The sequence below is a fragment of the Pan paniscus genome, chromosome 1, assembly GCF_029289425.2.
Source record: "Pan paniscus chromosome 1, NHGRI_mPanPan1-v2.0_pri, whole genome shotgun sequence".
NCBI classification, from domain to species: Eukaryota; Metazoa; Chordata; class Mammalia; order Primates; family Hominidae; genus Pan; species Pan paniscus.
This window is the reverse complement of record NC_073249.2, coordinates 189269019-189284532: the sequence shown is the minus strand read 5'-3', so window position 1 is coordinate 189284532 and position 15514 is coordinate 189269019. Positions and strand designations below refer to the sequence as shown.

Below are 15514 nucleotides of genomic sequence, written 5' to 3'. Positions count from 1 at the left end.
GTGAGCAGGGATCGCACCACTGCACTCCAGCCTGGGCAACAGAGCGAGATGTCTCAAAAACAACAACAAAAACTGGGAAAAAGCAAACCTCTCAAGGCTGTTTGTTGCCACATTATTAGTAATTACAAAACGTGGAAACAATGTAAATACCAGCAGTAGGGAAGTTAGCCAAATTAATGGGTGTTATGTGGCCATTAGTAAACCATTTACAAACTTTAAAAACCCTGACTTGTTAACGATAAAGCAGGATACAAAATTGTGTGCAAACTATAATTACATTTACATTTGGAAATAGAAGGGAGGAAGAAATGGAAATGCAATCAGAGATGATAACCCATGGGCAAATCATTAGCTTTTCAAATCATTAGCTTTTCCTCTTCTATTTCCTGAACTTTCTGCAATGCTGTTGGGGCTCAGAAACCAAAACCCCAAAATATGGCTCACTGACAAGCTGAACTGAAGAAGCCTCAGTGTTCCTTTCCGGTGCCCATCATCTCTCCCAAAGCACAGGTCTTTATCTGCCTAAGATCCAGACTACCAAAAGGAATAATTGTTTCTTTCTTCTCCTCCCAAGAATGTAATCACACCTGACCAGAGACCCTTATACTGTCAAAAGTAGCTATTTACAGCCAAGCACGGTGGCTGCAGCCTGTAATTCCGGCGCTTTGGGAGGCCAAGGCAGGAAAATCGCTTGAAGCCAGGAGTTTGAGACCAAACTGCCTAACATAGCAAGACTGTCTCTACAAAAAAATTAAATGTGGCAGGGGCTGGTGGCTCGTGCCTGTGGTCCCAGCAGAGACAGGAGGATCGCTTGAGCCCAGGAGTTGGAGGCTGCAGTGAGCCGTGATGGCACCACTGCACTCCAGCCAGGGCTACAGAGTGAGACCCTGTCTTCAAAAAAACCAAACCAAAACAAAACAAAAAAAACACAAAAAACTATTTACAAATTTATCTCTGTTCCCTTATTCATTCATTCTGCCTAGTAATCCCTGAACAGAATTCCTCCTTCTCCCACCCTCATAAACCTGTTTTACCAGGAGGGTATATAAGCTTCTGAACCCTTTTCGGGGTGGGTAATCATACTGTGATTCTCCCCGTGTATACATTTTAAATACATTTGTATGCCTTTTCTCCAATTAATCTGCCTTTTGTGAATTGATTTTTGAGCGAATCTTCAGGGGGCAAAGGGGAGGTTTCCCATTGGCTCCTACTTTGTCATTTCTCCATTTAATTAGAAAAATACTTCAGGCTGGGCGCGGTGGCTCACGCCTGTAATCCCAGCACTTTGGGAGGCCGAGGCAGGCGGACCACGAGGTCAGGAGTTCGAGACCAGCCTGGCCAACGTGGTGAAACCCCGTCTCTACTAAAAATACAAAATTTAGCCGGGCATGGGGGCACGCGCCTGTAGTCCCAGCTACTCAGAAGGCTGAAGCAGGAGAATCGTTTGAACCCGGGAGGCGGAGGTTGCAGTGAGCCGAGATCACGCCACTGCACTTCAGCCTGGGCAACAGAGCGAGACTCCGTCTCAATTTAAAAATCCAAACAAGCCCTTTCTTGTGGTGACGACCTACCCACGAGAACATGCCTCTCGCAAAGGATCTCCTTCATCCCTCCCCAGAAGAGGAGAAGAGGAAACACAAGAAGAAACGCCTGGTGCAGAGCCCCAATTCCTACTTCATGGATGTGAAATGCCCAGGATGCTATAAAATCACCACAGTCTTTAGCCATGCACAAACGGCAGTTTTGTGTGTTGGCTGCTCCACTGTCCTCTGCCAGCCTACAGGAGGAAAAGTAAGGCTTACAGAAGGATGTTCCTTCAGGAGGAAGCAGCACTAAAAGCACTCTGAATCAAGATGAGTGGGAAACAATCTCAATGAACACATTTTGGGAACAACTACAACAACAAAAAAAACCTTCAAAAAACCTAGGAACTCCAGATGACTTCCTTTGGGAATTGTCCCTTAACCCTTCATGAGGAGTCAGGAGATGACTCCTGTTTTTCAGGTGACAAAATTGGAGCATGGCAAAGGTGATCTGCCCACTTCAAATCGCTAGCTAGACGGAGCACAGGGACTCGAACCGCCGTTTTCCTCGCCTCCAAGAGTACAGGGGCGAACCGGTGAGCAGAAGGCCTAAGAAGCCAGGCACAAGAGGTTTCTGCCCAGGAGGCACAGAATGAAACTTGCCGGCTGTTGGCCCGGCCCCACTTCGAAGCTCCGCCCAGGCCAAGAAGCGCGGGGGCGGGAGTGAGGGGGCGGTTTCCATGGTGACGGCAAACAAGGCCCACACTGGACAGGGCAGTTGCTGGGTTGCTACTCTCGCCTCCGCCATGATTCCCCCCGCAGACTCTTTGCTCAAGTACGACACCCCAGTGCTGGTGAGCCGGAACACGGAGAAACGGAGCCCCAAGGTAAAGACGGGGGCTCGGGAGACAAAGGATCCTCGAAACTCCGATAGGGAAAGACACATTCCCACATGGAGGGTCAGGAATCTCAAGGGACGGGGATTGCAGCGACTGGGAGTAAAGGGAATTGGGAAGTCAGAGAAGGAGGGTGAGAGGATTGTATAGGAAGCCCAGATGTTGGGTGTGACCCCAGAGGGCAGATTTAGGATGGGGAAGGAGGTCACAGGGAGATGGATGGGGCTCACTCTTCTTAATGGTACGCGGGTCCAAGAATAGATGACTAGGTAGTGATTTCCCCATCACCAGAGGTGTGAAAGCACATGCCTGAGCACGTGTACCAGAAACACCTGTTCAAGCATTGAGTTGGGGCCAGACTTCATGGCCTCCTTCAGCTCTGTGACATAATTTCTGCTGAGAAGACCGACCCAAAGTAGGCTAGGAAGAGGGGAGGGCTGTGCAGAAGACCTGGAGCAATATACAGGTTGGGGATGTGTGGAGCTGAGCTCCTGAACAATTTCCTGCCCTCACCTGTGCCTTCATCTCAGGCTCGGCTACTGAAAGTCAGCCCCCAGCAGCCTGGACCTTCAGGTTCAGCCCCACAGCCACCCAAGACCAAGCTCCCCTCAACTCCCTGTGTCCCAGATCCTACAAAGCAGGCAGAAGAAATCTTGAATGCCATACTACCCCCAAGGTAAGAAAGTAGGAGCAGTGGCTGGGAGAAGGCCTAAGCTTTTGCATCGTGGATTTTGGGAGTGTGGGAGGAGGCACTCTGCCTCTGTTCCTGGCTGGGGTTTCCTCCCAGTATCACAAAGCTCCTAGAACTTACATATGGCTGGATCCTGGCAGGGTGGTGGGAGACCTCTTCTCAATCTACCCTCATTTCCTGCATGCTGTCACCCAATCTCATGGCTTTAGATACCACCTATGTGCTGATGGCTCCCAAATGTGTATTTCCAGCCCTGTCTTCTCCACTAAACTCCAGGACCATATAGTCTTCTGCTTCCTCATTATCTTCATGAAGATATCTAATAGACATCTCAAACTCAATATATTCAAACTAAATCACAATTTCTTCCTTCCCCAGTCTGCTCATCCCCCGTATTCTCCTTTTTACTAGGGACTCAAACCACCTTTCATTCCTTTTGATCACTCTCACAGCATGTGTCCTATCCTTCGTCACATTCTTTTGGCTCCACCTTCAAATTCTTTCCCAAATCCAACCACTTTTCACCACCTCTGCTTCCACCATCTTGCTCCTAGTCACTGGTGGCCACTCGCACTGCTGCAGTGGCCTCCTATCTGAAAACACTGCTTCCACTCTGCTCCTGGAATCTATCCTCCATACAGCCCCTAAGTCATAAGTCAGATCATGCCAGTCTCTGCCAGAAACTCTTTCGTGGCTTCCCATCTCAGACTAAAATCAAAAATCCTTACAATGGCCTGGAAGATGTGGCATGATCTGGCCTACGATGTATCCCTGACCTTATCTCCTGTTATTCTGTTTCTTGTTCACTGTGCTGAATCCACAGGGACCTCACTTGCTATTTCTGAAATGCCTCATTCACTCTCCTACCACAGGGCCCTGACAGCTGGTGTTTTCACTGCCAAAGATGTTCTCCCCTTGATATTCTCCTGGTTCCTTTCATTTCTTCCAGGCCTTCCTTGAGAATTTGCTATAGCAGAGCACCCCTGCCCAACATGATCTCCTTTTCTTGCTTTTTTCTTCTGCAGCCACATTGATAAAAGGACATGCCTTTTCATCTATTTTTATGTAATAAGTTGACAGCACAGTTGGTAAGGCTATGAGGAAAAGGGAAATGGGGGCCTACGCAGGCACACACCTTCATGAACCTCTCCACCCCAATACACACATCTGCCTCTTTCTGGCTCGCACAAGGTTCATGATGTCCTGTGTTTCCCACCCCGTAAGTTGGTGGGTAGTTCCTACTGTTCACATCAAGCAACAACCATAAATCGGTCTTCAGCATGTTAGGAGGGTAAGATCTGGAACAGTGGGGAATGATTTCACAGAGGCCCGTTGCCGAGGTGGAAATTGTCTACCACCTACCCATTCCCAAGATCCCTGTGGAGGCAGCATAGTGGATGTGGCTTTGGAGCCTCACACCCCAAGGGATGGAGGATTCTGGTGGGTTGGTGGCAAAGCTGCCCCTCACCACTACTCAGGCAGAGGGCTCAAAGGGCCCTCTGCTCATGTGCTAGGGACCTTCAAGTCAACGGGTTTTGCTCAGCCTCGCTGTGTCTGCCACAGGGAGTGGGTGGAAGACACGCAGCTATGGATCCAGCAGGTGTCCAGCACCCCTAGCACCAGGATGGACGTGGTGCACCTCCAGGAGCAGTTAGACTTAAAGCTGCAGCAGCGGCAAGCCAGGGAAACAGGCATCTGCCCTGTCCGCAGGGAACTCTACTCACAGTGTTTTGGTGAGTGAGCCAGGTGAGGGGTGGGCACTACACACCCTACTGCTCCCTTCCCTGCACCTTCAGCACAGATCCAAGCCTGAGCACCTTGGAGCTGGAGCCCATCTCATGCTGGAATCCCCTCTTCTCCCCCTGCCTGACCCACCCAGCAACAGCTAACTGCCCCCTTCCCAGCTGAAGGGGGCCAGCCCCTCCACACCTGTGGGTATTTCTCCTCAGGCAGGAGGAGAGACTAAGAAATAAGACACAGACAAAGTATAGAAAAAGAAAGGTGGGCCCAGGGAACCGGCGCTCAGCATACGGAGGACCCGCACCGGCACTGGTCTCTGAGTTTCCTCAGTATTTATTGATTACTATTTTCACTATCTCAGCAAGAGGAATGTGGCAGGAGAGCAGGGTGATAGTGGGGAGAAGGTCAGCAAGAAAACACTTGAGCAAAGGAATCTGTGTCACGAATAAGTTCAAGGGAAGGTACTATGCCTGGATGTGCACGTAGGCCGGATTTATGCTTCTCTCTACCCAGACATCTCAGTGGAGTAAAGAGTAACAGAGCAGCATTGCTGCCAACATGTCTCGCCTCCCGCCACAGGGCGTTTTTTCTCCTATCTCAGAACAAATGTACAATCGGGTTTTATACTGAGACATTCAGTTCCCAGGGGCAGGCAGAAGACAGAGGCCTTTCTCTTATCTCAATGGCAAGGGGCCTTCCTCTTTTACTAATCCTCCTCAGCACAGACCCTTCACGGGTGTCGGGCTGAGGGACGGTCAGGTCTTTCCCATCCCACCAGGCCATATTTCAGGCTATCACGTGGGGAGAAACCTTGGACAATACCTGGCTTTCCAGGGCAGAGATCCCTGCGGCTTTCTGCAGTGCACTGTGCCCCTGGTTTATCGAGAATGGAGAATGGCGATGACTTTTACCAAGCATGCTGCCTGTAAACATTTTGTTAACAAGGCACATCCTGCACAGCCGTAGATCCCTTAAACCTTGATTCCATACATCACATGTTTCTGTGAGCTCAAGGTTGGGGCAAAGTTACAGATTAACAGCATCTTAGGGCAAAGCAATTGTTCAGGGTACAGGTCAAAATGGAGTTTCTTGTGTCTTTCTTTTCAACGTAGACACAGTAACAGTCTGATCTCTCTTTCTTTTTCCTACACCAGCCCCGCCTCTTCTACAAGTCCTCCAGCTGCCAGCCACTATATTCTTGGCAACTTGAGTTCCTCACACCTTAGCAGATGTTTGGAGTAAAATGATAACTTCCATCTGTTTTTTCAAAGATTTTCTATAATAAGCATGTGCTAATTTTTTAGTCAGAAAGATTAATGTTCAGTATTTACATCCATCCATCCATCCATCAATATTTGGCCCTTGGTCCAGAAAAATATTGTGATTTGTTGTTAACCCACAGACACGAGAGATTTAAGATGCATCTCCTTGAGTGCTGGTGTCAAATGGCTGTCCCCCAGCCCAGTCTCATTGGCTCTTATGGACGCCGATCTGCAAACCACCTCCAAACCCTCAGGCAGCTGAAGGGTCTAGCAGGCTTCCCTATCCGTGTGTTATTATGGTTTGCCCTCCAGGTCAGCATTTATGGGGAGATAGATGGGCAAGCTCTAGACCCTGCCATTTCCCTCAAACCAGTGCAGCCAAGGGGGCACACAGGATGTCCCAGCTGCTTTAAAACAGCTGCCATCTTTAAACAGAAATAGTCAGGTTTTTTCGAGTAGTAACCAGTTTTTACCTAAGGCAGGAAGGGAGGGGACCCAGTGCTGTAAACAAACCAGAGCCTCTTGTCTCCTTTGCTCTGGCCGACCCAGTCTTGCTGACTCTGTGCTACTCACAAGTGCCAAGTTCAGAGGAATGACTGCATGGCAAGGCTCTTTGGGCCACTGAAGGCACCCTCCCTGAGGCCCTTTGAGGCCTTGCACTTTGTCTCCAAGCGAGAACACCCTAATGTCCTTCCCAAGAGGAAGGGTGTTTGCAGTAGACATACTGCAAGCCCCCTCCCCACGCCCTGTCTGATCTCATGGTGTGTGTGCATTGGAAGATGAGTTGATCCGGGAGGTCACCATCAACTGTGCGGAGAGGGGGCTGCTGCTGCTGCGAGTCCGGGACGAGATCCGCATGACCATCGCTGCCTACCAGACCCTGTACGAGAGCAGCGTGGCGTTTGGCATGAGGAAGGCACTGCAGGCTGAGCAGGGGAAGTCAGACATGGAGAGGAAAGTGAGTGGGGTTTACCGTGACCCTTGGCCCCATCTCTTCTGTAAACCTCAGGGCCACGTGCTTGTCATTCCAGCACTACATTCTGACCTCCTAAGGTGCTCTCCTGACAGTCACGACACCTGGACTTGCATCACCTCAGTGAGGGACCCCTGGTTGAGTATGATGGCCAGCCTGGTGGTCTTGGCAGAGTTGTCTCCGCTGTAGACGCTCCATGCCAGGCACTGACCTCCCACTGGGTGGCAGTATATACCCTGGCAATGTCATGTCCCATGTCCCTTCCACCCAGGTTCACACCATTCCATTCACCTGGCGACATCCCAGGATGACTGGGCATTCTCTCCTCAGATCGCAGAATTGGAGACGGAAAAGAGAGACCTGGAGAGGCAAGTGAACGAGCAGAAGGCAAAATGTGAAGCCACTGAGAAGCGGGAGAGCGAGAGGCGGCAGGTGGAGGAGAAGAAGCACAATGAGGAGATTCAGTTCCTGAAGCGAACAAATCAGCAGCTGAAGGTAATCAACGCGCAGGCTGGGGTGGAGGTGCCCCCTGCCCTGCGACCCAGCGCCACAGGCCAGGCATTCGGTTCCTTTTCCATGGCTTTTAAATGTTTGTCCACATGCACTGCCAAAGGATAAAGGAAGCTGACTTTGGTGGTGGGAGAAGGGGAGGGCTCCAGAGGGGGTCTCTACTCTCAACTCCAAATCTCCGAGGCGCCTCAGCCTGGCTCTCCAGTGGAGGATTCTTCTCCCTGGAAAAAAGTTGCCCATCCTCAAGGAAGAGGTGGATATGGCAAAAAGTGGAACTCCATTCCCCTGGAAGCTGGTATGTTGGAGCCTTTCTGGAGGGGGCTGGGCTCCAGGTGGCTTGCGTGGTAGTGCTATCCCATGGCTGTCTCCTCTGAGGCCCTGTTTCAGGGCATAACCAGGGAAGAAGTCAAAGGGCAGCAGGGCCCTTTGAGAGGAAGAACCATTTCAAATCAGAAACCTTCCCCAGAAATGTGGTCGGGGAACCCAGGCACAGGTGCTCTTCCTCGAAGTCCGATGCCAGCAGTGGTCTTTTATCCAGCTGAGGTGATAGGAGGGAGGGGGCTGGTGGACAAAGCTGGGCAGGAGGCCATGCTATAGGCACTGCAACTCCCAGCTGTTTGGTCCAAAGGTCTCAAAAGGTAGGCCCCAGATCAACATCGTCCTCACCTGGCAAAGCAAGACAAATTATTGGGCCCACCCCAGATCTACCAAATCAGAAAATTCGGGGTTGGGGTCCAGCAATGTGCTTTAACAAGGTCTCAGGTGATTCTAATGTTTGCAGAAGTTTGAGCATCACTGTTCTGGAAAGATGGCCTACTGACATTTAGTGGCTTTCTCCCATGGCCCTGGCCAAAGGACCCTGGATGGATCTCCCTCTCCTCCCTAGGCTCAGATAGAAACCTTACAATCTTGACATTGCAGGCTTGTTAGGTCTACACACCAGCAGGACTGGCCATTTGCGATAAAGAAGGCTTTCTGTTAACCACTACTGGAACTTTTCTTGTTGCACAAAGAAAAGCAAGAAACTTTCACAGCCAGAGATGAATCTGTTTCCTTAGCAGCCTCTGAGGCTGCTTTCCTTAACTGCCATATTCCTTTTTCATAAGCCTGAGTTCCTCAGTTCTTCCTGGATTAGCAACAAGAGCAAACCAAATACCTTAGCATGTTTCTAACATTTAAAAGCAATCTTGTAATCTCCAGGGTGAAAGATTCTTTAGAAGTTGGCATTTTAAAATTTTTTTTCTTTTGAGACGGAGTTTTGCTCTTGTTGCCCAGGCTGGAGTGCAATGGCACCATCTCAACTCATTGCAACCTCTACCTCCCGGGTTGAAGCGATTCTCCTGCCTCAGCTTCCTGAGTAGCTGGGATTACAGGCATGTGCCAGCACGCCTGGCAAATTTCTGTATTTTGAATAGAGATGGGGTTTCACCATGTTGGCCAGGCTGGTCATGAACTCCTGACCTCACATGATCTGCCCACCTTGGCCTCCCAAAGTGCTGGAATTACAGGCTTGTAATACAGGAAGTGAGCTATTTTTATTGGCTCAAAACTGCATTGCAAATAAAGCAGCTTTGCTGTCCCCAGGATAGACCTACCTAAAGATCTGTCCAGTATTATTTTATTGGCTACCAGAGGAACATAGTAAATAACTCCCAAGTGTCTTAAGCTTTACATAAAGAGGGACAGCTCTCAGCTGGGTGTGGTAGCTCACAGCTGTAATCCCAGCACTTTGGGAGGCTGAGGCAGGTGGATCACATGAGGTCAGGAGTTTGAGACCAGCCTGGCCAACGTGGTGAAACCCATTTCTACTAAAAATACAAAAAGTAGCTGGGCGTGGTGATGTGCACCTGTAATCCAAGCTACTCCGGAGGCTGAGGCAGGAGAATCACTTGAACCCGGGAGGCAGAGGTTGCAGTGAACCGATATCACACCATCACACTCCAGCCTGGGTGACAAGAGCAAAACTCCATTCCCCACCCCCACCCCCCAACAAAGAGGGACAGCTCTGTATTCACTGGCAGCATTTCTCTAATTGTGTGCCAAGTTGTCTCAGTGGCTGAAAATTCACTGTTTCCCAAACCTCTGGTCCCAGCAGAACTCCCAGGATCCTAAACCAGAGAGCCAATATTTTTTTTTTTTTTGAGACGGAGTCTCCCTCTGTCACCCAGGCTGGAGTGCAGTGGCACGATCTTGGCTCACTGCAAGCCCCGCCTCCCAGGTTCATGCTATTCTCCTGCCTCAGCCTCTGGAGTAGCTGGGACTACAGACGCCTGCCACCACGCCCAACTAATTTTTGTATTTTTAGTAGAGACGGGGTTTCACCGTGTTATCCAGGATGGTCTGGATCTCCTGACCTCACGATCCGCCCGCCTCAGCCTCCCAAAGTGCTGGGATTACAGGAATGAGCCACTGCGCCCGGCCAGAGAGCCAAATGTTTAACTTAGCAGACATATTCTGGCCTGAAACCTGAGCCATGAAAAGCCCTTACAACAATGCATTCAATATCCTTTTCAATGCTTTACATCATACCCGGAGCCATTATTGTGTGGAAACCAGGACAGCTGTGGCTTCTCCTCATATACTAAAGACTGTATGCCAAGCTGGAAACTAGCTAATCTAGAAAATATGGATTTGGGGATCAAGGGGAAAAAGAACCCTTGGAGTAACAGCATGTGGATTCTTCTTCCCAGAGACTTTGATCACCTCTCAGCTATTTGTATCAGGCTGCAAGTTTCAAGTATTAATGGAGTTTGTTTTTGTTTTTCAGGCCCAACTGGAAGGCATTATTGCACCAAAGAAGTGATAATTTCCACATGATTAATTTCCAACAAGACACTTGGGAGTTATTTACTGTGTTCCTCTGGCAGCCAATAAAATCATCATAAGCCCTTTGTAATAAAAAGCTAGTTTCCTGAGTGAACAAAGCCATAACCTCCCCTAAACACCACCTAGGTATTTGTCAGAAGTCACACTATTACTCCAATGTCATCAGACACCTAAGGTCTGCCAGCCAGGCTCCTGGCTGGGCAATGGAAGATGGTGTGGCCCTGTTAGTCTCCGTGTGTGGCTTACTAGCCAGCCTTGGGAACTGCCAACTCAAATTCTAAGAAAGCCACTGCTTTCTCATCATCACTCTATACCAATACTTATTTCTGGCCAAATGAATCTGCTTCTCTGCCCCTCAAACTTTTAGGTCACAATTCATCTTCTACCTTAACTTGGGCTTCTTGGGCCTCTGGCCTTCCTTACTTAATGTCTTCTTTTCCCTACTCTAATGCATTTCTAACTCACTTTGGAGCTTTGGTTTTCTAATGTATTATCCCCACTTGCCAGTCAACTGGACCCCTTCCTCCTCGGTTTCAGACTGCCTACATTAGGAAACAATGGCAGTCAAACCCATGGCTTTGGAGAAAGTAAATGTTTGCCAGAAAGGAATACTAGTCACAGTGGCCTTTGTGAGTTGTCTGCAACTCAGCTCTTCCCCCAGCACAGATCTGTTCCCCTTATCCTGCAGAAAATCAAGCCCTGACTCTGCACTCCCCTAAGTAGTGATGTTAATTAACAACTGAAGAGGTAACTAAATCTCACATGCAGGTCTAATGACTAATGATTGGAGTACGGCTGCTAGACAACTGCATTTTAGTATTTCTCTTCCATTCTCCTGGTTTTGTAGACCCAGAAGATTGAATGAGTGACATAAATCTTTAGTTCGGGGCAAGCCAGGGTGGGCTAGGGTGGTAAGCTGGAGGACTTCATCCTTCAGTTAGGCTGCACAAGTAACATTACCTAAAAGGCACTAACATGCTCAGGTTCCCCAGAAAGAGGCGTAAGAAGGGCCTCTCCTTAGCAGAGCTTCCACCTGCCATCCGTCTTGGGTTCAGTGAGCTTCAAGGCTCACAATGGAAGCACTGTCATTTCCCCAGAAAAGCTGTGTTCCCTATGCTGAAGACACCATACACATTCTCATCTGGAATCTAAGGAGCAGCTTTTACCCTGATCCAGTATCCTGAGGAATTTTAAGCCTCCACTCAAATGACCTGCCTGTGTTGTCATTTCCATGGGAAAGAACTCTTTCCACGAGATCTGCTAGTTCCAGGCCTCTAAGACAGGAATGTATGTGCCATAAGTGGGTCCACTTCACAGACTCAATAAGGCAGAAATTATTGTAGTTTTCTCCTATTTCTTCCGCACCCAACTTTCTCCTTGTATTTCAAAGGCCAGGCCACATACCCTAACGTCCTTGAAATCTGCAGTTCTGTATGCTTCTATTCCAAATCATTCATTACCAATAAAAACGAAATACCACCCTTTCCATTTTATAGACCTCATCCCCTATTTTTGTCAGACAGTTATATGACAGGGTGACTGTGGAACCTCTTAGTTCATCCAAAGTCTACCTGAAGTGCTAGACTTTCAGACTCTTATCACTGAAATCCTTAAGGTTGAGGAGGCTTTATTTCCCTAGCACTGGTGAAGGGCTTCAACTGTCAAACCTCAGAACAAATGCATTAGGGCCTTAGAAATGTCAATGGGGCAGGAAGAAAACACAATTTCTAACTGCATGTTTTTGTATAATTTAATAAAACCTTTTAAACATTACTGCTTTTGTCTGAATTTTTTGTGTTTGTGTTTCTGTCCCTCTGAGTCATTGGTCTTCTTTTTGTTCCTGTTCCTATTTTTCACGTTGTGTGTTTCATAGTAGCGCACACCAACTTTTTTCGGCCGTTGCTGTCGTACTGCTCGCCTCCGCTGTAAAAAAATGGCAAGAAAAGATGAAGAAAAAAAACAACAAAACCCTGAAAGTCATTCACAAAACAGGAGTCTCTGCTTCTCATCTCTGTGTTCTATTTCCTGTGCTGCTTCCACAGCTACTGGAAGCAGTGCTAATGAGGGAGGGCTCCCCCGTAGACCTAAGGTTACTCTTCCATTGTGACTTACGAAACTCCAAGTTACAAATCCACATGTGATCCAACCCTTATCCAGTGCAAGAATCTGTTCTGCATCACTCCTGACAAGTCCCCTGCAGCAAGGCTGAGTGCTGCTAACCACTCCCCTCCCCAGAGGGCCCACTCTAGCTCTGAACAGCTCAGCTCCAAAGCTGTCCTTCACAGAGGTCAGTGATCTGCCCAAAGCAGATCTGCTCATCGGGTCGTTTCCCTTGGGACTAGAAACTGACTCCTCTAGAGGATAGTCCACTCGTGTGGAGATGTTGATTAGAAACTCCTAAAACGTATGACATGGACTCAAGGACCTGCATCTAGTGGGCCAGACCCGACCCTATTTATCTGACCTCAACTAGGTCAACGAGGACTGGGGTTCTTGGGATTCAGCTCTGGACCATTTGTTTCAGTGGGTCTTGACAACTGGAGTTCTAGTTACTCTACTTGGGCCATACTTAAGACCTATGACACTTACTTCTTTTGATGTAAGCGCCCTGGGAGCTTTATTTGAATGTTCCTGTTCCTCTTCCCTTTGTGCCTTCCGCTTCTTTCCCTTTTTGGAAGGTGCTGGATACAAACAATACACAAACAGGAATTTTCTATTGAAAATTTGTCTATAAACCCAACGGTAGGAACAAGCTTGATGTATCAGGAGGAGGACACCCAATGTGGACAGAGCGGGTGAGCACAGTGGTGAGTAAAGCAGGCCAAGGGGAGGCTGCCAGGTAAAAGGATGCCCTAAGCCATGCTCTCAGTGTGAAAGCTGATGGTCAAATGGAGGAATGGATAAATGCAGGAAACACACCCCCCTCTTTGTCTGTGGACCCACCCTTGGATTCTAGGTTAATAATGAACCCTTTCTAGGAAGTTTCCTGAATTGCCAATTTAATCCTAAAAAATGTGCAGCATGAAAAGCAGATAATTCAATTTGCATAACACTATGTAAATTTAAAGTAATCTGCCAGATATGACAAACATTTATGTGGATGACTGAGATAATTTGGAGACTGAACTTAGGTTTCTCAAAACTCTAAATATGCAAATTACATCTAAATGATTGAAATAATTTAACTTCACCTCTGTCATCTACATCTTCTTCCAGTGTTTTTCTTTGTTCTTCAGGTTTTGCAAATATCTTTTCACTCAGTCCCTTGGATATTCTGAAACAGAAAACCAAAGTAACATTCCTCCTCTCACTCGCCCGAATCACATACCGACCTGGAGACCTGCGACAAACTCACAGACTAAAGAAACCCCACTCCTATCCAAGTAGTTATCACCAGTGGAAGAAGTCAACATCCAACATGTTTGTACCTCCCTGGGTGTTTCTAAAGCTTCTCATACTGCAGGCAGCTGAATTTTACAAAATTTACAGTTCACTTTTTTAAAATGGCAATAACAGCCAAGTGTGGTGGTGCACACCTGTAGTCACAGCTACTTAAGAGGCTGAGATGACAGCATTGCTTGAACCCAGGAGAGTGAGGCCAGTCTAGGCAACATAGCGAGACCCCGTCTCAAAAAACAAACAAACAAAAAACCCAACCGAACAAACAAATGGCAATAACCCCATGTAAAAATATGGCTCTGGTACTCATGGCAAATTTTTGGGAAAGGAATGAAAATCTGCAATTTGTGAGAAGATGAAAATATTACCTGACTGCTGAAAACTTTTTGGCTTTGGCTTTGTCTAGAAACTTCTGATATTTGGCAATCTTCTCATCCAGTGCTTTAATAACGGCTTTGGTGTCGTTTCCCACATGTTCCTCCTCAGGCTCCGAGGAAGACTCTTCCGCATCATCTCTTTGTTGCTCCTGTTCCTCCTCCTCTTCATCAGAAAAGCTCTCAAGTTCTTCCTCAAGATCTGACACCTCCACAGGAACCAGGTCATCCCCAGAAAACTGAGGCACCACGTTGATTTTACCAAAGTTCTGCCGAACTCGTGTGAGAATCTGCTGCATCTCTGTGTTAGCATCACAGTGACTGTTCTCTTCTGTTTCTTTCTTAATGATGGATTCTGACCCTTCACCTGCAGTTTCTGTGACTTCCTCCCCTGGATTGTTCTGGGCTGCTTCTGGGACAACTTCCAAAGATGAGGAGGGTAGAAGCTATTAAGGGGTGGAAATGGGGGAAATAAATAGAATCAGAAAATGGAAAATGGAATTTCTGAACTCATATCTTGCTCTTAAACAGTCCTCTTCTCAGGACTAAGGGAAGGTATTGAAAACACCCAAATTTGAGTCATTTCATTAATGTATTTTTAAACCAATGTACATTAAGCCCAGAGACCAGTACTAGGATCAAAGGAATACATGTGTAGTTCCACAGGATGAACCAACTAAGACTATTTAAACCATTAAAACCAACCAATGATTTATCATAGACAAGCAAGGCTCCCTAGACCTTCCCTAGGGGGCTGCTGATATAAGCACATGCAAAATCAGCACACACAACTACATAAAAATGAAGGCCAGGCTGGATGTTACAGATTAGAACAGTACTAAGAGAGGCATTTGAGGAGGTCCTCTGATTTAAATGTGTCCCCCAGAATTCATATGTTGGAAACTGGTATGGTTTGGCTGTGTTCAAATCTCATCTTGATTTGTAGCTCCCATAATCCCCATGTGTTGTGGGAAGGACCGGGTGGGAGGTAATTGAATTATGGGGGCAGGTCTTTCCCATGCCCCTCCTATGATGAATTAAGTCTCACGAGAGCTGATGGTTTTATAAAGGGCAGTTTCCCTGGACACACACTCTTGCCTGATGCCATGTAAGACATGCCTTTGTTCCTCCTTCACCTTCCGCCATGATTGTGAAACCTCCCCAGCCATGTGGAACTGTGAGTCCATTAAACCTCTTTTTCTTTATAAACTAACCAGTCTCATGTATTTCTTCATAGCAGTATGAAAATGGACTGATACAGAAACTTAATCCCCAATGCAGCAAGTGTTGGTAGGTAAGGCCTAATAAGAGGTAATTAGA

General features: G+C 47.7%; 3 protein-coding genes across 4 annotated transcripts in view; 2 read left to right on the top strand and 1 right to left on the bottom strand.

Annotated features, from left to right (window-relative positions):
• The first annotated feature begins 1565 nt into the window (after positions 1–1565).
• Positions 1566–1861, top strand: LOC106634652 (small ribosomal subunit protein eS27-like). The gene has a single exon (XM_014344537.5). The coding sequence runs from the start codon at positions 1582–1584 to the stop codon at positions 1834–1836; it is 255 nt and encodes an 84-aa protein (XP_014200023.1). The 5' UTR covers positions 1566–1581; the 3' UTR covers positions 1837–1861.
• Positions 1862–2223: 362 nt separating this feature from the next.
• DNALI1 (dynein axonemal light intermediate chain 1) lies at positions 2224–12194 on the top strand. The gene is made up of 6 exons (XM_003815490.4): positions 2224–2410; positions 2950–3095; positions 4674–4843; positions 6892–7070; positions 7416–7580; positions 10363–12194. The coding sequence occupies exons 1-6, from the start codon at positions 2264–2266 to the stop codon at positions 10396–10398; spliced, it is 843 nt and encodes a 280-aa protein (XP_003815538.1). The 5' UTR covers positions 2224–2263; the 3' UTR covers positions 10399–12194.
• GNL2 (G protein nucleolar 2) overlaps positions 12154–15514 on the bottom strand; it is a 29687-nt gene continuing 26326 nt past the window's right edge. For both annotated transcript variants that reach the window (XM_055095265.2, XM_055095267.2), the window contains exons 14-17: positions 14189–14640; positions 13613–13695; positions 13011–13102; positions 12154–12344 (exon numbers count right to left, since the gene is read on the bottom strand). In XM_055095265.2, coding sequence (XP_054951240.1) covers positions 12192–12344; positions 13011–13102; positions 13613–13695; positions 14189–14640 — 780 coding nt within the window. In that variant the 3' untranslated portion in view covers positions 12154–12191. The remainder of the gene's footprint in view (positions 12345–13010; positions 13103–13612; positions 13696–14188; positions 14641–15514) is intronic.